Below are 26246 nucleotides of genomic sequence, written 5' to 3'. Positions count from 1 at the left end.
CCATTCAGGACAATACCGCCATTCGGGCTGACAAAGCCTTCTCAGTAGAAAACAAGAAGCAAACCACACTCCCTGAGTCAGAAGTGATTTCATTTCCCCTCATTGTTGTGGATGCTATGTGGGCATTTCTCCAGTGGGGGAGCAGAGACACCTTCACACACTTTTTATTATTCGGCCATTAATGGTGTTTCTCTCTAGTTGGACAGCTGCAGCTCAGCTGCATGGATTCAGGACAGTGGAAGAAACTTCTAGAAGAAAATATCCTGTTCTATTGCTGACCAGAGTATCTGGAAACAGTATGAAAACCCTGCTTTAGTGAATTATATAACTCTCATCTCACAAGAAAAATAATGTTCAAAGGAGTTTTGCCAGACTAGACGAGGGTCTACTCTAAGAGAAAAAGCGTAAAACTTTGACAGTAAAGATAATAAGACCCATATGGATAAAACTATATTTAAATATGGGACCTTTCAAGAAAAGAGTTCCATAGGAAAAATGTTATATAAGTTTTTTTCTATTTGTTCATTGAAGTTGAGAAGACAGATCTAAAATCTTAGTAATAACCTTCTAAAGCTTTGTACTGGTTTCTAACTATGACCAAACAATAGCTAACTAGTTATATTTTCTGCTTTTAAAAAATTACTTAGTTTACAATACCTTATTACTGAAAATATAAAAGAAGTCAAAATTGTGTCACAGCAGGGAACACATATAATTCTACACTTTCCTGGGAAATATATTTCCAGAAAGAAATCTAGTTGCAATGCTTTTGAATGCAGCAATGGCTATAAAGTACAGAAAACACAGAATGATTCATGAGAGCAAAAATGCATACAAAAATAATAAAAAGGTTTTTAAAAATGATGTATATAAGCAGAGCACAGCCAGGAACCCTTCAGGAAAGGGCAATAAACCAAAATCACGGCCATGCTCAATATACCAATTGAACAGTATCTAAACCCATTAAGAGCTTGAACATAGCCAAAACTTCATATCCCCTTGGATGGAACATAAAACATGAGCAGTGTTGCCTTGAAAAACAAAGATATCTGCAAATCACAGTTTATTAAAAAAAAAATTTCTTTTTTTTTTTTTGAAGCCACGGGAACGGAAGCACTCATGAATCTTGGGAAAATACGTCCTGGGAAAGCACAGTCTGAAAATGAGGACTCCTGAGTATGTATCATAATGGTTAAAATGTCACAATATTTAAAAAAAAAATCTTTCACACAAGGTAATTTTAAAGCTGGTTCTTTGATGAAGCAAGCAATTTATGTGACCTCAGGATTTTTCTTGTTTGGAGAGAAAAGTGGAGGAGGGTCCTATTGTCATGTAGCATCTGAGTCACCAGGGTCCACCCGCTCGGGTCACGTGCGCAGCAACCCGACAACTGCCAACAGGAGGGAACAGGACAGAGATGGGAGACGATAAATTCTCCCACCTCGAAGGAAAGAGCAATCCCACAGTCAACAAAACCATTTCATCATTTTATTCATCTTTCTTCCAAGTTATATTTTGGTAATAACTTACTTAAAAAAAATTAATTCCTCGAATCCTAATTTCTACAAACCTTTGTGCAAATTGGCAGTTGGGATTAACATGCCACTTAAAACATCATTTCTATTGCTCAAAAACAGGGGAATCTGACACAGGTCTCTGTGCTTGTGTAGAGAGTGTTGGGGAAAAAAAAAAAGAGCTTTGCTTCCTGAAACAGGAGTTGATATATAATATCCTTAACTTGGAACAAGAATTAGCGTCAGGAGATTGCCAGTACTGGCATCACAAAGAGACACTAAAGTACAGCACGAAACAACGGTCACCATTCAACACGGGTCCAGGGACACCTCCTGACGTCAGCAGCTCCCATGCAGCCGAGGCCATGAGCACTTGTGACTCCTTGGTGGGAGCACATCCTTCTAACGAGTAAGAAATGCACTCGCAGTCTGTTGTATTTTTAGATTCCACATCTACGTGATATCACACAGTATCTGTCTTTCTCAGCCTGATTTATTTCACTTAGCAAAATAACGCCCTCCAAGTCCATCCACGTTGCTGCGAATGACAAAATTTCATTCTTTAAAGAAGCAGACTCACAGACATAGAGAACAAACTATTGGTTACCAGTAGGGAGAGGGAAGCGGGGAGGGGCAATTAGGGACAGGGGAGTAAGAAGTATAAACTATTGGGTGTAAGATAGGATACAAGGATATACTGTACTACACGGGGAGTATAGCCAATAGTTTATATTGAGTAAAAACTATAAATGGAGGAGAACCTTTAAAAATTGTGAATCACTATGCTGACATCCTGTAACATATAATACCATACAGTAACTATACTTTAATAATAAAATAATTTTATAAAAAGAAACGTACTCCTGCCCTGGCTTTGACAACCACACTTGTCTGGTTTTCCTCCTCTCTCTGCAGCGGCCTCTCCTGGATCACCAGCATCTCCTCCTGCCAACTGATCCCCACGCTGAGGCCCCGGGCATCTGAAGGGTCCTCAGAGCTCTGGCCTCTGCCCCTGCACACAATTCCCGGGCAGCCCCTCCACTGATACTGCCCCGGGCTCAGAGTCACCTTCTCTGTCTTCAGCTCCCAAATCTCCACTTCGCCAGGCCTCCCCCTCCTCTGCCTCTGTCGCCTCCACTTTTACCTGCAGATAAGTAAACCCCAGGTTCAACATGTCACTCTCCTCCTCCAAGTATACAAATACGATCCTCTTCCGGGGTTTTCCTGTCTGCACGTGACAAATCCACCCAGCCGATCAGGCCAGAACATGGCATTATTTCTTATTGTTCTTTCTCTCTTGTTTTTTATATCTAACCAAACAATCAAGTCGCCTACCTTCCTCCTGAGAAATGTATATTGTATCTCTGTCCCCTCGGCCACCACCATTTCTGGCCATGATTTTTACAACAGAGACCTAACAGAGTTCCTGTGTTCTCTCTGGTTCAGCCCTTTTAATTTTTAAAATTAAAAATTATAATTTTCTAAAAATATGTAAATTTTATCAAGTCATTCTCTCGAAAGGCTTCCCAGCGTCCTCAGGCTAAGGTCCTAACTGAGTCATGAGTCCTTCACGATGAGCCACCCTGCTTCTCAAATGCCTCCAGGCTCCTCCCCCCACACCTCTGCAAACCTAGAGGATTTCTACCACCTAAACAGCATCTTTCAAAGAGGGTGTGGCAACCCATTAAAGATGTAAAACTGATTTGGTGGGACTCAACATTTGTCTCGAAAATGGAATTACCGAACAATAATAATGACTACAACAGCTAGCATTTACATAGCGCATTCTTTGGGCCAGGAGGGGTTCTAAAGTGCTTTGTACATATCAGCTCACTTGAGCTTCCAAGCAACCCTGGGGAGCAGCTACCATTACGATCCGCACTTCACAACTGAGAAAAGTAAAGCACAAAGGTGTTCACGAAGTTGCCCTAAACCCAAGGCTGCCGAGGGTACAGCTGGGAGTTGGCCCCGAGCCATCTAACGTCAGAGTCCAGGCTCTCAAGCTCTATACTCTGATGCCTCTCGGCATTAGAGCCCATCACGAGGAGGAAGGGCAGGGATCAGACGGCAAAATGTTTACTGGAGTTGTTGGCGCGTAGGTGTTTCTTGCTGAGGAGGATCACATCAAAAGAGTCTGAATCCCTCTGATGAAAACTCCTCCTCTCCTCCAAAAGCGCCTTCAGATACATAAGTCACAACATCTGTAGGACCTCGGTTTTGAGGTCATCTTCTGGAGGGAGGCTGACTCTGCCTCCCGGGCTGGGCCCACCGGCTCTCTGAGGCCCCCTCAACCCCTCCAGGCCCCCTCCTGAGGCCCAGGGCCCCCTCGGGCTCCCTTTACACCCGTCACACAATCCCCCGCACCTGGCGTGGAGCCTAGCCTGCCTGGAGCAGGCCTCCAGCAAGTATCCGTGGAATGTGTGGATTAAAGCTTTTACCTCACAGTTACCGAAGAATCACACACGCTCCATAAACAGACTTGAAAAGAATCCACCCCCTCGTGGCTGGAAACAATTCTTTCCAGGTGAGGAGTGAAACACTCAGAATTCGTTTCGCTGCGCAGGTGACTCTTGTGTGAGAGGCATGGCTGCACAAACCTACCGCACTGGCTTCCGAGTCACCCGGCAGCACAGCTGACGGGGTGACAGGGAGGGCACTGGATACGGCGGGAGGAAGAGGCAGCTCCCTTAAGAGGCAGCGGGAAGGAATAAAAAAAAGAATGTCTATCTGTGTATAACCGAGTCACTCCGCTGTACAGCAGAGACCGGCACAGCACTGTAAATCAACTGTCCTTCAATAAACTACAAAAAAGAAGTCATCGGGGCCAGAGGCCCACGCCACACCCCCCACCAGGTAAGGGCCTTTCCTGCCCGAAGCACCATCCAGGGAACGCGCTGCCCTTCACAAGACTTCTTTGGCCCCGGATCTCCACTCTCACCCGCCAGTTTGCAAAGAAGCCGTGAAAGTTCATCTTTAATAGAATTACTTATCAAATATGATGGCCCATCAGGAGGTTTACTGCTCATTTGTACTTACCTGAATGTGGAGACACATCACACCAAGTTTATTTCAGGGGAATCGCCCTTCCCGGGTGTGCTTAGGACAGCTTGGGTGCGCAGTAGAGAGTGTTCTACACAAGTGGTTATCAGCGCTTTGCCATTGCCAAGCGGCCGCAGCTAGGCTCCAGAGACACACCAAAGGAAAAGCGCCCTCTTCTTAGAGTACCTGTCTGAAACTGTTCCAGAATCAACCTATACTGAGATCAAGTAGATGCTCTCATTTTTCTCAATTAAAAATGTTTCTGGGGCTTCCCTGGTGGCGCAGTGGTTGACAGTCCGCCTGCCGATGCAGGGGACATGGGTTCGTGCCCCGGTTCGGGAAGATCCCACATGCCGCGGAGCGGCTGGGCCCGTGAGCCATGGCCGCTGAGCCTGCGCGTCCGGAGCCTGTGCTCCGCAACGGGAGAGGCCACGACAGTGAGAGGCCCGCGTACCGCAAAAAAAAAAAAAAAAAAGAAAAGAAAAAAAAGTTTTTGGCATTATATTTTAAAAGGAGATAAAATTAAAAAGGAAAGAAAAGAAACCTGAAATTCTAGGAATTCAAAAGTACACTTGAGATGCTCTCCTGACGGCTAAAGTCAGTTATAGAAGCAGGAATTAGATGAATTATTTCCCTGCAGGCAGCAGTGGGAATCTGGCAATGCCAGGGATGAGGATCCCAGATGGACACAGTAGTGGAGGAACCGAGGCAGGAGGCACGGAGCCGGGAGAGCCTCCCAGGGGAGGCCCCAGGGCTGAGCACATCCAAGGGCCAGGCAGGTGCTGATGTGGGCGGCAGGGATGGGGCGTGGGTGAGACAGAGGGGGCAGAAGAAACACCGGAGGCTCAGAAGAGGAAGTCGACGCTGAGAGCATACTCCCAGGAAAGGACGAACAGCCTCACAATTATTTTAATAGAAAAAAATAAACGAGACAGCAGTGATGGATCCATCGTGAAGGTGCGTAGAAAGGGAAGGGAAATGAAGTGTGAAAACAGCAAGGAGGTCAGAGCCTTCACAGGACTAGGGGGCCATCCTGAGAGCAGAGCAGGAGGAAAGCCTTTTCGAAATCATCGTCGCTAGCGTTCCAGTTTGAGGGTCAGCTGTGGACAAGGGGATGTGGCAACTGGTAATTCTTAATTAACAGTAAAATTCCTGAGTCCTTAAGAATTATTTTGGAGAGAGAGAGGACCACAGACAGAATAAGCTTCAGAAATCAAATAGGAACAAAAGCCAGGTTCCAAAGGTACTAAGTTCCGCGCTCCCCGGCTAGCAGCAGGGGTCTACATGTTCAGAGCACGCAGCAGCAGTGGCCGCTTCACATGACGACCTTCACAGCCGTCGCAGCTCCCACGTGGGGTTGGCGCAGCAGAACCCACAGGAAAAGGTTGAGGAGGCCGGGTGGCCCAGCAGAGGGGTGCAAACCTGCCCCTAAAGGGGGACAGGCCTTCGAACTCAGTGGCCCCGTCCTCACCCACTGGGTGGCCTCTGTAACTAGTTCACCTCTCCCAACCTGTGGGTTTAGTTTCTTCATCCACAAAATGGGGCTAAAAAGAGCACCTACCTGACAAGGTGATTCTGAGGATTTAAAGGAGCATTGAGAATAGTGCTCTGGGCAGCCTGTCCACCGCCCCCAGGGCTCAGTGACCGCACGCCACCCAAAGGATGCTCTTCTCTTTAAAGTTGTACCGACCAGCCCATCACCCCCAAAATCAGAAAGGAGGGCCAAGAAGTGGTCTCGGATGGACAGCCCTCTAAATTAACTGGAAGAGCTGAGACGGAGAGAGCGTAGGACAGAAAGTGGGGATATTTTCCAGTTAGTTTGTGTCAGTTCAGTTCAAAGTCTCTGTTCCTTTGTGTGGACAGAGAATGTAAAGTTGTTCCTTTAGTTTCTTTGTTTAAGGACTGGAATTGTAACATAAACCAAAAGATCGTGAGAAACAGAGATGCTGTTTTCAATACAGGTGAAAGATAAGTTATAAACATTACAGACATTGTGGAAGGAGAAATGAAGGAGGTGAGATGTCCTCATCTTGGTCAAGCCACACCTTACACTGGGGTCAGGACCATTCCAGGCCCCCGTGGGGCTGGGAGGGAAAAGCTCCAGAGCGCCACCTAGGGGTGGGGCAGTCTGTAAACTAAACCTGGTGGGAGTGGCCCCCAGAAGGGGGAGGTCAGCCACCAGGTAATTCTCTCTGAGGCAGCTGTTCAGAGAACTGTGGAGAGTAAAACCAAGGTTCTGACTTCTTTTAGGGACAGGATCTTATGCCATCGCCCAGAGCCTGACATTTGAGGCTTAGGAAGACATCCATAGGGCAATGTTAACACTTACTCCTTGTTTGAACCTATAACCCCTCAACCATACTGCCCCCAGACCGAAGGTTGGGGCCTGCCCGACAGGACGACTTAACTTGGAAACTGTATCATCTTTTTTGCAAGTCTGATGGAATAGAAAATCCTTAAATCATTTATGACTACTGAGAGCAGAGAAAACAGTCACTTCCACAACAAACCAAAGAACATGATGTGCTCCAGGAGCATGAAAAGACTTGCTCCCTGGGGACCATCCCCTCAGCCACAGGCCAACTCGGGAGGTGATTTCATCTCCCAAAGGCGGAAACAAGCAGCCCTGCCCTGGTTCGGTCACTACTCCTAACATGCAAAACCACTCCAGGTAAAATTCCTCACGTGCACTGCCACCACCTACTCTAGCAATTTTATGGATTTTCTTTATCTGTTCACACAACAAACACATTATCTTAGTCTGGGTTTCATCAGAAGCCAATCCTGAGACAAGGGTTCAGGGCCGTGGTCTGACGGAAGCTGAAGAAACTCTGGTCGGGAAGTGGCGATGGGACCCAGGGAAGGAAAGGCAGCCCGGCAGGACGGTTCCCAAGCCTGTTTCCACTGCGGGCAGGGAGGGTGATGCCGTGGGCAAACTCTGGGAGCTGGAGGAGGGACAGCCTCTCCACCAGTAACATGCACAGGGCTCCCCAGGGCTGATAAGCATAGATTCTGATGTCAGTAGATGTGGGGTGGGGCCTGCGATGCTGCATTTCTGCCAGGCTCCCAGGGCCTGCCATGCACTCTCAGGGCTAAGGGCACAGACTTCCACCTCAGCGTTCTAACCCTAAGGCCGTGAGGCCTGGAACGCGCTCACACGGGCTTCCTTGGGTCATCGCTGACGCTGCTCTGAGCAGGCCTTGTTGCAGGCACTGCCGGCAGTTCTGCACTGCGGAGCTGGGGGATCGGGGCTAGCAGGCATCTGGTACATTCCCTGGGCACTGACGATGCACCAGGCAGTCTGCACAGGATGCAGCAGGGAAAAAGGGGTTAACAGTCCCTGACACTGTCGACATTTTATTAAACCAGGTAAGTGGGATGGATCATATGTTAGGGGGCGGTGAGTGCAAAGGAGAAAAAGAATGCCAAGAAGTGGGGCAGGAAGTGTCCCGTGGGAGAGAGAACAGTTTGCGGTGCTGGACAAGCCTCCTGAAAGCTGACACTTGAGTGAAGATGTTAAATGTCCAAGAGGGAACCCGTCCGTGACCGTCTGAGAAAAGATTATTTTGGTAGGGGGATGGGTGGGGTCCAAGGCTGGAGAGGGCCTGGCAGTTCAGGGAAGAGAGGCCGGGGTAGTCGGGGTGAAGTCAGCAGAGCAAAGAGGAGAAAAAGTGAGGTCCGAGAGACTGGGGGGAGGGGTGGATCCTGTAGCATCCAATGGGAGACTCAGGATTTCCTCTTTCACTCTGAGAGACCTGGAAGCCAACTGGGGGTTGAGAGGAGGGACGTGCCGTGACTCTAGCTTCGAAGTTCAGAATATAGAGAAGAGAAGCAAGCGCAGGAGCAGGGAGTGTAGCTGGGAGACTACTGCCCCAATCCAGGAGGGGATGGGGATGCCGAAAAGCATGAGGATTACAGAGGTGTGTCGAAAACAGATCAAATGGGCCTTTGCTTTTGTACCTAACGGATTACACGCGGGGTATAAGGAAAAATAGGAATCAAGGACTACTGCCAGCTTTTGGATCCAACCAACTGAAAGAACAGAGCTGCCATTACGTGAGAAAGGAAGACGGAGAGGAACAATCCGGAGAAATGCCTGAGCCGTGCACGTTAGGTTTCAGGCGCCTGGGAAGAGGTAGCCTCAGCTGATCTAGAGTTCAAAGGAGCTGCCCGAGCGGGGGATGTGAATTTGGGAGTCATGCCCAGCAGACTGTCTTTAGAGCCCCGAGGCTCTGTTTCCTAAGAACGCAAACGTTCTGTGTTGCAGAATAGAGGAAAACAGACGGAGACTGAGGCCCGAGCTTGGAGCACTCCAATATCTGGAGGACGCGGCAGGTCCAGAAGTGGCAAAGGAGACAGTGATGGGGTGGGCAGGGAGAAAGGCGACCCTGGCAGGGTGATCTCGGAGAGGAACAGGAATCCACACACCGAAGGGTCCCGCGGACCGAGGAGAGGGTGCGAATACAGCAGGAAGACGCAGCAGGAGAGGCCACTGGTGGCCGGATGAAAACAGGCTTTAGGGAGCCAAGGGGGACGAAGGCTTCATTGAAGGGAGTTTAAGAGAGAACAGGAAAATGGAGGCAGCAGATAGAGATTGATCCCAGGGCTTGCTAAAGGAGAAAGGAGGAAATGGGAAAATGAGGGAGTACTTGGAAGGGGAGGTAGGGTAAGACAGACTTTTCTCTAAGGTGGAGGGTAGGACAGAGTAGATGATCCAGGACGGAAGGGCCAGCATCAGGGTGCAGGAGAGAGAAGAAAGAATTGCTGCAGCGACGCCCCGGCCTAAGTAAGAAAGGATCAGACAGCTCTGGGGGACTGGCCTGAGCTTAAGGCATGGGTGGCTCATCCGTCCTAAAAAGAAAAAAAAATGTAAGCAGAAGGGTTAACAGGAGACCACAGGTTATTTCACTATGATAGGAAATCTAACCCAGTTTTACTCTCTTGTTTCTAAACTGGCCATTATTAAACATAGGTCAGAAGAAACCCATCCAACACTCACTTATGTAAGAGGTCACGACCCCAGGGAATTCTTTAAAAGACGGCTGGAAAGGATCAAACAATTACTTTTATATAATACTTTGTGGCTTGACAAAAATCCATTTAGGAATAACATGTACTTGATCCACGATATTTAATGTAAAAGATATAGAGAGTCTCTAATGGTAACAAAAAACATTCAGAAAGAATATTTCCAGTCTATGCTGTGGTAAATGTCATTAGCCAAGCCTGTCTTCTAGTGCAGTTTTCAACAGTGTGGTATTTATTTACACTGCTAGTAGGAGTGAACAGTCACCAGCCTTCAATTTTCACATCAACTGCAGAAAAAAGATGCCATCTTCTACACAGCCTGGTATTGAAATTGACTTAGCATCTCAGAACTGTCAAAAATTTCTTTTACGTAAAGGCTTGCTTTACAGAGACTATAAAGTAGGTGTCATCCTTGACACTTGCATTCTGTATTCAGGCCGCGGGTCTCTGGAAAAGCAGCGTTAAAGAACATCAGAAAAGGTCTTAGAAAGGCCCGGCTGTCACGCTGGGCGCCCCTCGGCTCCCTCTGCAGTCAGTTTCCACGCCGGAGATGTCAGAGGCTCTCTGCTTCAGCTAGAAGAGTCCTCGCCAAGGATGCCATCAGCCGCCCCAGGGCTCATCTTTGCTAAGAGGTCAGTCTGGCACTTACTTGCCTCTGTTCAAAATGGGAACCTGTTTCCTTTCAAATTAAAAGAAGCATATACTAAGTAACGGATTTACAGACTCAGAACTTATTCCAAGGAAACCTCCCAGTAGGTGTACTTATATCAAGGACCGGTTCTCTGTCCAGGTGACAAACAAGATAATAATAATAGGCAAAACCGTCCTCTTCCAGATCCTTCTTTCCCGTGACAAAGTACTGCTCTTGTGTTTCATTAAGCAGGCCTAATTTTTCTCCACATTTATTTTAACTGCGTCCCCTGAATCACCAGCAGGCTGCACTGGATGTCATTCAATTCTGCCAACAAGAAACCGGTCACATTAATCCACAGGGCAGTTGGGCCCGAGGCAAAAACCCACACGTCCTGCTATTTCTGATGTGAGCAAATTGACACTGTTCTGTGTGCTTCCTTCCGGCAGCACCGGGGGGTTCGCTCAGCCGGGGAGGGGGCGAGGGTCGGGCTGCCAACTGCTACCAGGTCAGAGCGGAGGTGAATTCTTCTCACAGGCTCCCATCCCAGTACCGTACGTAATACCGCTTATGACATGGCTTTCCTCTTCATCATCACATTTCTCTGAGAGGGATGCAATTCTACCATTCTCAGGAGATAGAGCTAACGCTACAGTTTCTCTGAAATCCCAGGGGGCCATGAAGCATGAGGGGTTTGTGGATGAAGGCTTTGCTCTAAAGGAAGGACAGTCTGAGATCCACCTGCACGAGCTTTCACACCTGTGATGACAACACCTGGCAGCTCTTGCCAGGAACGTTTTTACAAAAGAGTGTGCACTCTCACTCCCTGGGGTCCCAGCAACCTCAGGATCATTATTTGCCAACGTCTCTCTACTTTTTCACCCTGGAAGAACTTGCTGGTTCAGACATCCCTGAGCAAAGATATCTATTTTCTCAGCCCCCCACCCCATTTTTTTGTCTAAACTGTGTAACCCACCAAGGGAAGAACCTTTGCCAAAAAGTCCTTTTCACACTGGCCCATTGGTCCATGGATGGATGGGTGACTATCCCAACCCACACACCTCATCGCCCGCAGACGGTTCCCCTACCTGCCTGTGTCGCCAGCTGCCATGTCGCACAACAAAACCAACCCGGTGCGTCGCGCACTCTCAAAGCACCCATCCTCACGCCCGATGGGTGTGGGCGGGTGAGTTCTGAATACACCAGCAGTGAGAACTCTGGTTTTCCACTATGAAAACGGGCCAAGAAAAGAGAGGAAAAAACACTTCTCTGCCTTGTGAAGCAGTAAACCCCCAAGCTTGACATCAAGAAAAGAAAGTCCCAGAGCGATTATCGTGGGTGTTACGAAACCATCAAAACTGCTGATGTCGTAAACAAAATCTGTCAACAGCCACCAAGAATTCATTGAAAGTAAATTTATTGTTTGTTTAAAAAAAAAAACAAAAACAAAAAACAGAACTGTGCAATATGTGCTTCTCAAGACATTTGGACTCTCGTTTGTTGCTCATCTCTTCTCGGGCTTCAGTTTGGCCAGGCTAAACGAGAAACACGGTACAGACACACGGTTAGTGAGCACAGGTAAGGGAGGCAACCGAGACGCGTGTTTGTTATTCTCTCAAAAGCCTACAAGGTGCGAGCCAAACTATGACATCGAGTTTTAAAATCTGATCGTGTTCGCTGCGTTCTGAAGACGATTACATTCTAAAAAGGGAAAGACAGCCGTGTATCTGACTTCAACCAAACAAGCTTTCAAACTAAATTATCCTTTTCCTCGTAGAGAACTGAATAAAACCATGCTGTAGGGACCCAGGGAATCATTTTCAATGTAACTGGAGGATTCAGTTTTAATGGTAACAGTGCAACATGGCTTTTGCTTTAGTGGTCCAGGGGGCGGCAGGCCCTCGGCCATCATGTGTCACAGCACCACACAAAGCACCTGAGGCGTGAGTGGGGTCACGTCCAGGAACCTTCCGTTTCAGAGGGCAGGCAATTCCATGACATTCAAAAGAAAACGATTCTAATTTTTCAGGCAAAGTAGCATCGAATTACACTTATTCAAGGGCTGATAAAAGGGGAATACATAATTTTAAATGCTTACTGTCTGAGAATATTGTCCTAAATAAGGGAGCTTATTATCTTATTGATTATTTCATTTTGGAGATGGAAACTCACACACAAACACGCTGCTTAACAATGCTATTGCCTTCCTTTAAAAACGGATGCATTTCAAACATTAAACAACAGATCTCTCTCCTTCTACGGCACGGACTCAGTTCCCTCTTTGGTGACAATTTCATACAATTGCAGAATTCTCAGAAATATTTTATAGTATTAAATTTGAATAGCCATGCATCCGAGAATCAGACATACACAAAGGCTGCACATTTCAGACCCTCACGCTGCCCTGCACTTTTCACACAGAACGATCACATCAACAAAGTCAAGTTTACCTTTTTAGTAGAGAAACTCAGCCTTCTCAGATCCAAAGCCATTTTAAATCAAGGCAAATGGGAGCGCCTTAGGGGCAAAAGAAGATGTAGTACGTACAAGGAGAAATTCATACAAACACGGGACACTTTATATTTGTCATTTGGTTCCTTGTAGATTTAAATTTGTGATTTAAAAACTTGCATTAAGGCAGCTTTTGCACTTCATATACTCCATAATTTATAAACAGAGGAGTGACTCATGGGACTCCCAACATTCTTTCCTAGAGCTGTTTATCAATAATTAAACTGTTTTTGTGACTACCATTCAATGCACGAAGTAGAAAACCATGTCGTCTGTATAGAACAACGAATAAAAATACCGACTCAAGGTGCCGTGGTTTCCTCTGGTACAGTTTTTGAGATATGGTACATCTATGTGGCCCTCATCAAATGTAAACAAAATCACAGACAACTTACAGGCGTGGGAATAGAGTGTGTGTGTTTTGAGGTCAAGGGGAGAGAGATGGTGGGCAGCAGAGCCTGCGAGCCTGTTTTTTGAAGGAAACCATATTATTACTCCCTCAAAAGACTAAAGGGGAAAAGCTCACATGCCTCAAAAGCTAGACTCCCAACATCTAACGCCCCTTACCCTTACCTTCTTCTTTCTGTTATAACTGAACCAGAAAACAGAAACAAATCATAGCAACACCCCCCAACACACACACACACACACACACACACACACACACACACACATACACACACACACACACACACACACACCCCTGCTCTGTACTTCGGGCCTACGTTGGGCAGCTATACTTGAATCTTCTTACAAAGTGCTCTAAGAAATTATATGCACATAGACGTTTTGATTAAGGTATTTTAAAGCAACACTGCTAAGGGAATCACATCCTATTCTCCTCAAAAGAACAAAGAGGAAGGAAGAGACTAATTTTTAAATCTTACCATATTCCCTTCTGTTAATTTAAAAAAAAAAAAGGGAACATAAAATAATCAACCTGCAAGTCTATTAGTCTCAAATAATTAGATCCAGTAGGTATGGAAGGTGGTAAAAAAGGTTTTGAAAAGTCTAACAATGCTTTAAGAGTCTTCTCAAATACTAAGGACATTTCATAATGCTGTGAAGGAGTTAGAGGCAATAGACAACCAAACAAAAAGCTTCTGTTAGTCTAATAAAGGATTCTCGACTTCTTTTCAAGGAGGAATACTCGCAAGCTTCAACCATTTCCCAAAGGGAAACCAGAGAGAAGATGGCCACATTCAAGGCAACTAGACAAGATACTGCAACCTGTTAGGATATCTCTGCATTCTCCATGTGGTGGTATGTGGCTCTCCTGGAAGAAAAAGCCCTGTTTTGTGGAATTCATACACTTCCTGGGGTATAAGTACCCCCAACACGGCTGATTTTAAGCTACCAGCGTGTGGTATCAGCGCCGTGCCAATACAGTGAGCGCAAATAACCTCAAAAGCAGAGATCATAATGAAATGTAATAAAATAATTAGGAAGTGATGAGTTTTGAGTTTTGAATTACCTTTGATTTTTATAGAACTTATCTAATTTTTAACAATGGCTGTGTTTAACAACCAATTGGCACAATTTCTAGAAACTGAACAATTGACCCTCACAAGCCAACATGGGCTGACTCCAGCAAATTGGTCCCAGAAAAGTGTGGACACCCATGATTTTCTCAGTAGCCATTCCTAAACACTGGGAGACTGCGAGCTCAGTTTTTAGAAAATACCTTCAGCCCCTGCACTTAAACACAGAAGTTGATTTTTAAGAATACTCAGGCCTTTGAAGTTACAAATGGGTCAACTTCTTTATCACAAAGCTGGCTTTCACTACGTGTTAGAGGTATAATCTGTAGAATTTGATCTAGAGAAAACATCGTACAGTGTTTTACAGAACTTTTAGTAAAATCGGGCCTGGGTTGGGTTGCATTCAGGGTCCCTTTGAAACAATATATATTTCCCCATGGTCCCCACACTCACCACTCCTCTGGCCCCAAAAAGAAAACTCTAACATAAAGCCTCTCGTACTCTGGAGTCCCAAGCTACAGAAAAAATAATGTATAATTAAAATAATGTATAATTTCTAAAATAATTATAAACAACCTAGAAGTTTGCTTACTTTTTTATTCAATAAGAACAGAGCACTGAACCCATCAGATAAATGTTGGCCGATGAAGGAAACCTACAAGCCATTAGCCTTCAGGAAGACTTCACTGGCGGGGGAAGGGGGGCACCTGGAAGTGAGACTGGGCTCCAGGCGGGATGTGTATATCCTAGGGGAGGTTTCCTCTGACTTCATATTCTCTGATTTAAAGAAAACAGGGGTGCAAATTCCCTCAATGTTAATTGATAGACAACAGCTTTATTTCTGTGCATTATGTAGGTGCCTGATTACCAGCTGTCAGTTTGCATATATAGAGTGAGAAGCCCTCTGCCTAACACAGAAACTGAAATAAAGTGGCAGTTAGCTCAATTCCATCCGTAAGTGTTCCTGGACACGGAATATAATGATGAAAGATGATCTGACTGCAAATGCATTCAGGAGGAGCGGTATATAAACAAGAAAAACTCTGGTGTGAAAGGATGCAAATCCCAGTGTTCTGAAGCACTGAATATGGAAATGCGACCGTATTTAAGTTAAAGCTGATACTGCCAACGGGCCGGGCTCTGTGTGATCTGTGTCTGTAGTTTACTTATTCCATGCACTTGACTTAGCCAGACATCCACAGGACACATCTGGTATGTGTGTAGCCTGCAGGCTGGGCCTGAGTCCTCGCTTCACGGCCTTGACTTATCTATAACTCCCTGAGTTATTGAGGTCAACCTCAGGACCATAAATCAGGAAATTCTATGAAAATAAAAACTCCTGTTCACATTTTGCAATTAATAAAAAGCTAAAAGGAAGGGATTCATAATGCAGGATAACTACTTTTTGAAGAGTCAAGGGGCTATGCCATCTGTTTTCAATTTTAAACCATCATCTTGATATGTTTAGGGGTTTAATTTATGGAACAATCAAGCAATCTTTATATTTAACATTAAATACCTGAATATTATAAATCACCTCCAATGAACGTTTATGGGAGAGTTTCAGAGCAACTTCTGAACGACTTGTCACTTTTATTGTGCAGCCACGATTTGTAAAAAAATGATATGCTAAGTAATCCTAGAGTATAATTTAGGGGCACAAAAACAACTGTCAGGAAACAGCCAGAGACTGCATTTAATGAAATCTTTACCGACTGAAGTAATAAGTATTACATTAATCAACACAGCTTAATGGAAGCTCTATTTGTAACATTTTTTTTTATTAGACTTGTTATTAATGAACCTTTATATGCTACCACTAACTTGGGCTCCATGTTCAACTTCAACAATGAACAATTGTTCACACGCACAAAAGAACAAACACGGCTGTGAGGGCCCTTTGTCTCTGGCCCTCCTTCCTCTCCACAGTCATTTACATGGTTGGCAAGATAGCATCTTTCAGGCTCTTTAAAAGGGTCTGAGATAGTTCAAGTGCAATCCTTAAGAAAGTAAAAACACAGCAGCGAAGCCTGGGAACTAGAGAAGAATCTCCACTGACCTCAAAGACAAGGTCGTCAAAGCTGTGCTTGCACTGGGCTGGCGCTCACACGGGGGCCGGCTGGCCCTGGCTGGCAGCACCTACCTGAACATGTCTCCCAGGCCCCTCAGCTTCCCCTTCTTGGCTTTCATCTTCTCCTTCTCCTTGTCTCTGTCCTTCTTCTTCTCTTTCCCCATTTTCTCCTTCCTCCGATCGGTCTTCTCGCCTCTCTCTTGGTTTCCATTCATCTGTCTCTCCAGAGAGTGGGAAGGCTGGTCGCTGGCTGTGGAGACAGACTCTCTCCCTGATCTTGAACTTTCTTCCGTGTCTTCTTCCACTTGGAAGGAAACAAACACACAGAAAAGATAAGGAACACAGGGAACCAAAGGGACAAAAATAAGGAGGCTGAAGTCGTGTGAGGGTTTTCTTTCCCACATTTCCAACTAGGCCTGCCAGGATGTTTACTTCTGAGTAGAATTAGAATGAACGCGTGAATGAGAATGAACGCGTGGTGTGGCTGATTACTATGCACGTGTGTACTCCTGCGTGAAGATGATGGGCCAACGGTAAGAGAGTAACAGTAATAGTAACAGTAACAGTAACCGTAATCTGGCTCCTGGGCCGGATGGACTCTCTCGCGTTGACGTAGAGCCTGTACTGCTGGGGGGATAAGCAAGCCCTCGTCACACAGCCAAGCCCAAGGGTCCTGTGTACCACACTGGCGGAATGAAGACGAGCAGCCCCTCGCCAAGAGCTTCCTTTCCTCTTGGGTGAGGATGGTGTAGCCCCACCCCAGCCGCTGACGACTTTGTTCAATTGCACCACTCCCTCGTGAGCATACCAGTGTCAGCACAGGACTCCTTTCCTCAGCCTCCCAAATACGTATGACCCTTTGTGATTTCTGCGTAGAGAAAACTGGATCTTCACAGCCTAACTTTTCCTTATATTGTCATTCAAAGGCCAACGTCATAAGCCAACGCTCCTGAATGTTCTAATCCAAAATAATTTGGCATGTCGGTCGACACAATGGCAGGTGAACAGAGGCGGATGGAGACACGAAGGCATAAATCCACAGCCTCACACTCCTTTGAACTTTGCAGATAAAAGCTCTGCTTAGTGATAACGACGTTCCATCCTTTGAAGCAACATTTAGTAAGCATGTGGTCCAAGGGCATAGCCCCAACCTTTTGCATTTGAAAGAATGACAAGTAACTAGAGTAGGTTTCTACCTACAAAAGAACTTTAGGAATTTCTATATTAAGAAGCGATAGATACACACATCAACAGCCATTCTCATAAACCTTCTTCCAGATTAGCTGCCTCAGCTGTTCTTACAAATATATCGATAATAAGAATTATTGGGGTTCCAGATTACCCCTTGAAATCTGAGGTCATTTTCCCCCTGCATCAACAAATAAAGTATGAATCAGTGTTTTTCCGCTTCTTCTAACAGAGAAATATATAAGACAGTTAGAAATCTTTCACAAAGAACTGACCACTAGATCAAATTAATATATCTTCAAATGAAATTCAGTCTTGCCTCTCCACCAGCACTTGAGTTAGCAACACACAAAATCAAGAGTATAAGAAGACCAGTTAAAACAATACTAGTATCAATTTATTTGCAAAACAGAAACAGACTCACAGACTTGGAAAACAAACTTATGGTTACCCAGGGGGAAAGGCAAGGGGAGGGATAAATCAGGCATTTGGGATTAACATACACATACTACTATATATAAAACAGATAATCAGGGGTTCCCTGGTGGCGCAGTGGTTAAGAATTTGCCTGCCAATGCAAGGGACACAGGTTCGAGCCCTGGCCCGGGAAGATCCCACATGCGTGGAGCAGTGAAGCCCGTGCACCACAACTACTGAGCCTGTGCTCTAGAGCCCACGTGCCACAACTACTGAAGCCCACGCGCCTAGAGCCCGTGCTCCACAACAAGAGAAGCCAGCGCAATGAGAAGCCCGCGCACCGCAACCAAGAGTAGCCCCCGTTTGCCGCAACTAGAGAAAGCCCGCACACAGCAACGAAGACCCAACACAGCCAAAAATAAATAAATAAATAAATTTATAAAATAAAATAAAATAAAAATAAAAGATAATCAACAGGGAACAAGGAACTCTGCTCAATACTCTGTAATAGCCTACATGGGAAAAGAATCTAAAAAAGAATGGATATAATGTATATGTATAACTGAATCAACTTGCCATACACCTGAAACTAACACAACATTGTACATCAACTATACTCTAATGTAAAATAAAAATTAAATTAAAAAAACAATCTTACTATCTTTGTTCTGCTATTAAACCCTCACAGATCATAAAAGATGCTATCAAAAGATGGCACAACCATAACCAAGTAATTCAGTTTTTTACAAAGTGCCAATTATTTAACATAATAACAGAAAAAGTGTAGAATTCTTTTGTTTTCACATTTGATTAAAAATACAAGCCAACATATTTCCCATCCCAGCAGGTCATGCCCTGGGTACAGCCAAAGAGTAAAAATACCACTGTGTCTAAATCCGGAAGGTACTTTGGAGGTCATTTAGACCAACCTCTTCCATTTCTTGCTGAGGAAACAGAGATTTGGGGCCAGCACACCGCCAGTGTGGGGCTCGCTCTACTATTTTATTCTGGTACAATTGTACCTCAGCCAGACCTTCATGCATTTCTTTGATCAACTCTGTGATTGCTCAATTCCACGCTTCATACAGCATGGATGTTGGTCATCTATCATCCAGTCACTCCACGGTCTGCCCAGAAGATCATTCCAGCAGCCAGCACTGCATCTCAAGAAACCCACTGTCAATCCTGCAGTCATTCAGCTCCGTGACTTGTAGCTGCTACTGAGGAAATCACTCCAGAAGCTCAATCAAATGTGCACAGGGACTCGAGGACCGGCTCCCAACCACAGAGATGAGCAGGAAGGCTGGCCTCCCTCTGCACTGGGGTATCTAACTGGAAGCCACTCTCCTCTTGCAAGAGACAAGGCAGCTTTTTAAAAAGTTGCTTCTTTCCCTCTCCGTCAGTTCATATGGAAAAGGAATTGTGCGGGTTTGTTAGAGAAAGCCAGTTACAGCTTTCAGATGGGCATTGCTAGTGAAAATCCATAGCCTTACAAATAAATGCTGAGTTAAGGCTGTCATTTTTGTGTGCTGCACAGAGAGCAGGGAAAGACCCCTGGCCCGGGGGGCTTGCTGTGTAGCCTTTTCAAGGGGCGTTCCCCAAGAATGTAAATATAGCTTATGCAGGGTTGGAGCATCTTGTCTGAAAACACCCTTGAACTTGGCTGTGCTCTAACTGATGGTAAACCATGGCTTCCACATTATGGGAAATGGGTGTGGCCTCAACTTTGAGGTAATGGACCAAATCAGGATAAAACAGTTCTCAAAAGTTCCCGGGAACTACAAAACCTAGGTGTGTCTATTGGTACGCTCAAGTTAGATAAACGGATGCTGGTGATTATTCTAAAAGTCTCGCAGACAAAACTCCTTTTACCTATCCGTCCATAGTGCTTTGTACAAACTTTTATTATTGCACTTCTCATATGATACGATCACAGGTCCGTTTCCCATTCCCTAAACTTCTAAAATGAGGACTGCTGAGCAGACGGCGGCTGCCCGTAAATGGCTGTTTTAACTGGAAGACTACTGGTGAGCCTGACTCGTGACTTTATCCCAACCAGACAAACTTCTATCCAACCTCTGCACATCACCATCCTCTAGCTTCAGAACAATGTCTACGCTCCTCTAATGAAGCCTGACAACACATGCCACACCCCGGTAACAGTAACCCCAGGTAGGCCACTGTGCTTGGTTAAGCTCTCGTCAGTTTCTGGTAGAGTTTTACGCTATTATTGTCTGGGCTCTACGTATTACCCAGTGGCTTGCCTGGCCCCCTACAATGTCTGAGACTATAAACAAAAAAAAAAACGAGCTCAATACATGTAAAAGACTTCATCTTCCACAGGGACCATTGTCATAAATCATGAATGGGAAGATCAGTACTGATTCTGCTAGTTTTCTGCCTAATAGTTTTGGGAGAGGCACATGGGGCATATGTCTGCTCTTGGCTCCGTCACAGGATAAAGGCAGCGCGTTCACAACGAACTATATGCTGAAGTCACATTTGTTGCCAATTCCTTTCATATTCACAATCATTTCCTGGTGTATGTAAAACAACTTATTTTCTAAACTGGGTGAAACAGAGAAAATTAGTATTAAGTCATTTATTAACTTCAGGTTTTGTAACCTCATTGTATAAAATCAAAACTCCTCGCTCTGTTTCCTGCCCCGAGCAAGTGGACTGTTTTACAATCGTACTTGCACATTTGAGAATTCTTTATGCTTATTCTGAACATTCTGATTTAGATAATACACTACCACAGAAACTCTTCTGGGGGTGTACTCATGTAACTAACCCCTTTGAATGCCAACTAATTAAAAATATTTAGCAATATGTGCCTTCATATGCATAAACAGAAGATGTTCTTTTAGAGTATTACATTGTGTACGCTTCAAACGCTAAAATTATTTGATAGAGAAAAATAAGAATCTCACTTTACCCCATCCCTATGCAGAATTACTGTGGTTTTTAAAAGCTTAAGTAAATTGGTGACACGTGCTTAATTTTTTTAAAAAAATGTATGTATTCAAGGTCACTGATAGTCAGATTTTGTTTTCAGTTTTAAAACCAGTCTTTGTACATTTAATACTAGCTTTATAATAAGGTACATAAAATATTTTTATTCTCTTAAACTACAAAAGATACTCAGATAAACAATTTTTCAAGTAAGAAAAGTACTGGTAATATATCATCCGTAAATGGCTTGATTGATGGCGTTCATACAATAAATTACGATGCACGGACTAATCATAAACCTACATTTAGGTAATTGACTATTTTAAATGCTATATAAATTTTACATTTTTTCTCCTTAATTTTGCTCTTTGCAGATTGTTTGCTTTCCTTCTGCAGATAGTCTGCACAAAGGAAGATGATTACCTCCTTCCAAACAAATGGAAATTTCTATTTTTGACTAACATTTCTGCTCTGTGCACTGCATTATCAGCTACTTTCCCGTGTGATTACCTATAAAAACAGATACTTTCAAGTTTCTCTTTTTAAAGAAGGTATAACGTGAAGCTGCTTATTTTTTTTTCAGGCAGCACATTTCTATAATTAAGACATACCTAATTACCATGTTTTCAACAGATGCAAATACAGCTCAATTAAAATGCTAGTCCGTGCGACAAATTCAGCTACTCAGTTCTGCAAGATATCACGTTAGGACTGGGTCACCGAGAAGTCTCGAAAAGACTGAGCACATACGTGGTAACGATTATGGAGAAAATGACTTTAGGCGTCAACTGAACCTCAAAGTTCTGCAGCTTCTGCCATAAATAAACACTTCGATCTCGACATCACACACATTTCATTGTCAACAGTTGACTCTAAGCCACAGGGTCTTTTTTTTCCATTGAGAAGCAATACTACTGTTGGGACTGTAATGATCTCCATTGCTTGCTTATCCCAAATCCACTTCTCCGTTTCTTCTTCCTAATGAACTCCGATTGTGTTCAGGAATGCAACCCAGCTTCAAGGGGTGAATTCATTACTAAATTTATACCAACCTATGGCCCCCTGCCCCTGTTGATTTATCAGTCCACTGTTATTAGTCCAAGAATGGCCCCATCACCCCGAATGGACATATTCCATGCGTGGGGAGATGGCTCACTCCCTTCAGTTGGACGTGATCAGGAAAGCACGAGGCCTCTGAGCCCTGCGGTTACCCTCGGGTTAAGCTGACTTGTGGCCAGTGTGGCAGAAGGGTCAGAAGGATGGCGGGGCTTTGATAACACCGTTAGGCTGTGGAATCAATAATCCTGGAAGCTACCCAACTCTAGAACCAGTTATGTAGGACAGTGTATTTCCTCATGGCTTGAGCTGGTCTGAGCTGGGTTTTCTACTAAATGCAGCGGAAAGCATCCTAATAGGTACATTATATAAATCAAACTTTAGAGCAGCTGTGGAATAACCACAGTACTATTTATCACAAGTGTAAGATTTAGCGGTTAATGTCACTCTAGGCAGCTTTGACAATTTTACTAGAATTATTTATTCGGACTTGTTACTAGTGTTAAATGAATTGGTACAAACATCCAGAGAAACACAAAACAGAGAAATACAAAATGAAAACGACAGCATTACTTCTTATTTGCCAGTGAGCAAGTACTCTTCTCTGAGGGCATAGCTCAAAGAAGTGTTATTAAATATTTGTTGAGTGGACTGAACAAAGAGCCCATCATATGAAAACCATCCTTTACTGTTCCCTGTTTCGAAAGAACTACTCTAGGAATTAGAAAGATCTAATAATAGAAGCACATATTCTTGAGTAATTTCCAATTTACTTTGGAAGACAAAGGATTAAACGTAATAACTGGACACAGGATTACGCAGTCTTCAGAATCTATCTGCTTAAAATTTAAAATGAGTGAGTTAAAAAGTGAGACATTAGTAACTGGAAAATTTCACTAGACTTAGCAAATCCACTGACCACTACCAATTTCTATTGACTAATGTTAGGTAAGATACAATGCACTAAAAATAAATGAGGACTGAACTCCCAGGCACTGCAAATCCTGCATAGGATGTGAGAACATTTTATTATAAATAAAATAAATAGATATACATATATATTTTTATATATGTATACACATATTATTTTTGTTTCTTAGTTTAGTTGAACATTTGACTTTGGAGAAGGAAGAAAAGATGTAAGAAATGAACAGCTAGTGACACAGATGGTACTGAGTAATAGGACCTGCTTTCCTGGACCCTGACTTTTAACATTGGAACGATGAGCTTTTGGCAATGGAAAAACTTAGCTTTTTCCGAACATTTAAAAAAAAACACATACACACACAAAGCTGGCAAGAAGAATGAAGAAGCTTTTATACTAAAATGTGGTGTGGGAGTAACAACTGATATTATGAAGAACAGAGAACATGACGGTGAAAGGAGAAAAAGCCATGAAGGAAGTGGGGTGACGTTTATCAGCAGGCTTAGAGAAGGGTTTTCAGCAACTGGAGGAACGTTCAAATAGATGATTCCTAAAACCCACTCTTCTAAAAGTAGATTTATTTCATTAAAAAAAAAAAAGCCAACCTCTTAGTTTACATTGGGGTAAGGAGCTGAGAGACAAAAACAATAAAACCACACTTCCAAAGAGTTTGAGACTTATTATCAAAAACCATTCTTTACTTCTACTTCACAGTCTAAAGTTTTCTTTAATGCATCCCTCCAAACAAACAGGTAAAATGTTCCTGAAGATCTTGGTAGAATGCCACCTCCACTATCCCCCCTGCCCAGGAGAATGCCGCAGAACAAATACAATGAGGATCACACCCTCCATTTTCCGAACGCTTGCAAATTTGCTTTCAGTGTATAATTGATTTTCACATACAAATGATGGTCCACAATAGACACTGTTTCCTGTGCACAGGGGACAACGTATAAAGAAGCTGAACGCTTTCCTTTCAACAGACCCGATGGACTGGCTACACAATGAAAATGGTAGCGCTCATAACCCTGCTGTTGGAATTGCCACTCGGAATTTTATTTTTATCAAGGACTGAATTGGTGTCAAATGTATATTTTAACAATATACAAAAAAATTACGGTGCCAAGGAAAGAGTGTCCAGGCCACTGCTCTGACTCTTTTAAGTGAAAAAACAAAAACAAATAACAACATAAAAATGTGCAAATGTGATGAAACAGTGAATGGAGAGCAGTGCTCTGTTTTGCTATGTACTGAGAAATCAAAACAATTGTCCCCTAAAAGCCAGTGTTCTCAACTCCCATGCCCTACAATCCAAACTGCGAGATCCACAAAATTTCTTAATGTTAAAAAAATATTTTATATTAAAAAGTCTCAGATACAACGATATACAGATTTTTCTTGAGTTACGATGGGGTTACGGCCTGTTAAACCCAACATAAACTGAAAATACCGTAAGTCAAAAATACACTGAATACATCTAACCTGCCGAACATCATAGCTTAGCTTCGCCTACCTTAAATGTGCTCAGAACACTGACATTAGCCTAGTCATCTAACACAGAGCCTAGGTTATAATAAAGTGTTGAATGTCGCATGTAATTTCGTGAATACAGTGCTGAAAGTGGAAACCAGAACAGTTGTCAGCGTATCGGTTGTTTCCACTTGTGATCACGTGGCTGACTGGGAGCTGCGGCTGCTGCCAGTGCCCAGCATCTCCACAGAGGATCTGCATATCACCTGCCCAGGAAAAGATCCAAGTTCAAAGTTAGATGTACGGTTTCCACTGAATGCACATCACTTTCGAACCATCGTAAAGTCCAAAAATCCTAAGCGGAACCATTGTAAATCGGGGAGCGTCCATACCCAGTTGGGGCTTTAGAAAATCAAAGGAAAACTAGATTGCTTGGGAACAAGTGTCTTGAAGAAGGAAGATGATAGTCCAATGTACACAAGAGGGTAGGGGACAGTCAGGGCAGTGAGAAGATAAGCCTCACAGACAGTGCATGGTCTGGGAGAGAATGCACACGGGAGCTTGAAGGACTGTGAAGACGGTGTGATCCCAGAGCTTACTCAGCCAATGTAGAGACAGTCGGACCAGTTAGAAGATCCTAATAGTAACTTCAGATATTAAAAAATGAGGATTGGGGCTAGATTGGACAGAAGGAGAGAAATTAGGAGATTTCATGGGGGAAAAAATAAGAAACCTCGGTAATGGAGTGATTACACAGTGAGATGATGATTCTAAGTTTCTGGGCCTGGAGGTACTAATGAGAAAAATCACGTCATCATCATCCATCTTTACATGTGAGATGCTAAGCATGTAAACGCAGTCCCTCCCTTTCCTCTGGCTTTGCCAAGCACCATGACTCACCTGGAGTCTTGCATTATGATCATAGAACCAGTCTTGCCACCAACACTGCTACTTACCATCCCATCCCCAATAAGCCATCCCATACAGACCTAACTAGCGCATTCCTTTACTTGAAATTCTTCAAATGCTCTTTAAGGTCCTTAGTATGAACAAAAATGATTTAAACGAGGCTGTCTGTGATCTGTTCTCTGACTACGTCTTAAACCTCACTCCTCACCATGCCCTCACCCGCAGTGCATACATGAACCTTAACAGGATGATGGCGGTCCAGAGGTGGTCCCGGCTCTCTATGTTTCCTACGCACCCACTGAAGACCACTCAAGCAATATTACTCACCTAAAACAGTACCTCTTCTGGGAAGCCTTCTCCCACCCCACTCAACTTCCACATGGGCTGAGTGGGTCCCCCACGGTTTGGTGCCATGGTAACCTGTGCACTACAATGGCCCTTAACCATTAACCACACTGCTTCTCAAGTGTCAGTTTATCCACTGGGTTGAACCACCCACAGCCCCTCAGGAACTTAGAGCTTAAATATCAGATTTTAGGTACTACAACTCATTCATACTCTATAGTAGTTTCAGTGTAATGGCTTATCCCACTCAGAAATTTGTTTCATATTCTAGAAAACTCACAGGACTACAAATCAGAAGGCATGCATTCTATGATTTTGTTCCTAAGTACGATCTTGGTCATCTATTTACATACTTTTTCCTTATTAAAAAAATGCTTAAAATGAGGATTCTATAATTCAAACACTTCAGATGTGACTTTTCATCATACTTTTAGCTTAACTTACTTTTCACTTAGAAAAAGAAATGTAAGGAATAGATAGCTTCAGCTACTTCACATGCTTACACCTCTACTGCATTCAGAAATTTCCTAAAATCAAAGCTCCTTTTCTTAAACTGCAAGTGATACTTAAGTATACAAATTGGCATAAGAGGATAAGACAGGTTATTCTTATTCCCAGCCCTTCAGAACAAATATTTTTTATAGATCAACACCCAATTATCCATTAAGATAGATTAATCAAATGGGAAATCTTTTACAAAGTACTT

At 43.9% G+C, this 26246-nt stretch overlaps 1 protein-coding gene and 1 long non-coding RNA gene across 20 annotated transcripts in view; one reads left to right on the top strand and one right to left on the bottom strand.

Moving 5' to 3' along the window:
• Positions 1–26246, bottom strand: part of PARD3 (par-3 family cell polarity regulator) — a 729337-nt gene that overhangs the window by 286570 nt on the left and 416521 nt on the right. For all 19 annotated transcript variants that reach the window (XM_060160977.1, XM_060160997.1, XM_060160939.1 and 16 more), the window contains one exon: positions 16348–16579. In XM_060160977.1, coding sequence (XP_060016960.1) covers positions 16348–16579 — 232 coding nt within the window. The remainder of the gene's footprint in view (positions 1–16347; positions 16580–26246) is intronic.
• LOC132526746 (uncharacterized) lies at positions 7625–15333 on the top strand. The gene is made up of 4 exons (XR_009542684.1): positions 7625–7922; positions 10018–10213; positions 13865–13986; positions 15061–15333. It is a non-coding gene; the product is annotated as an uncharacterized LOC132526746 (long non-coding RNA).

The sequence above is a fragment of the Lagenorhynchus albirostris genome, chromosome 1 (genome assembly GCF_949774975.1).
Source record: "Lagenorhynchus albirostris chromosome 1, mLagAlb1.1, whole genome shotgun sequence".
NCBI lineage: Eukaryota > Metazoa > Chordata > Mammalia > Artiodactyla > Delphinidae > Lagenorhynchus > Lagenorhynchus albirostris.
This window is presented reverse-complemented; position numbering and strand designations above follow the sequence as displayed.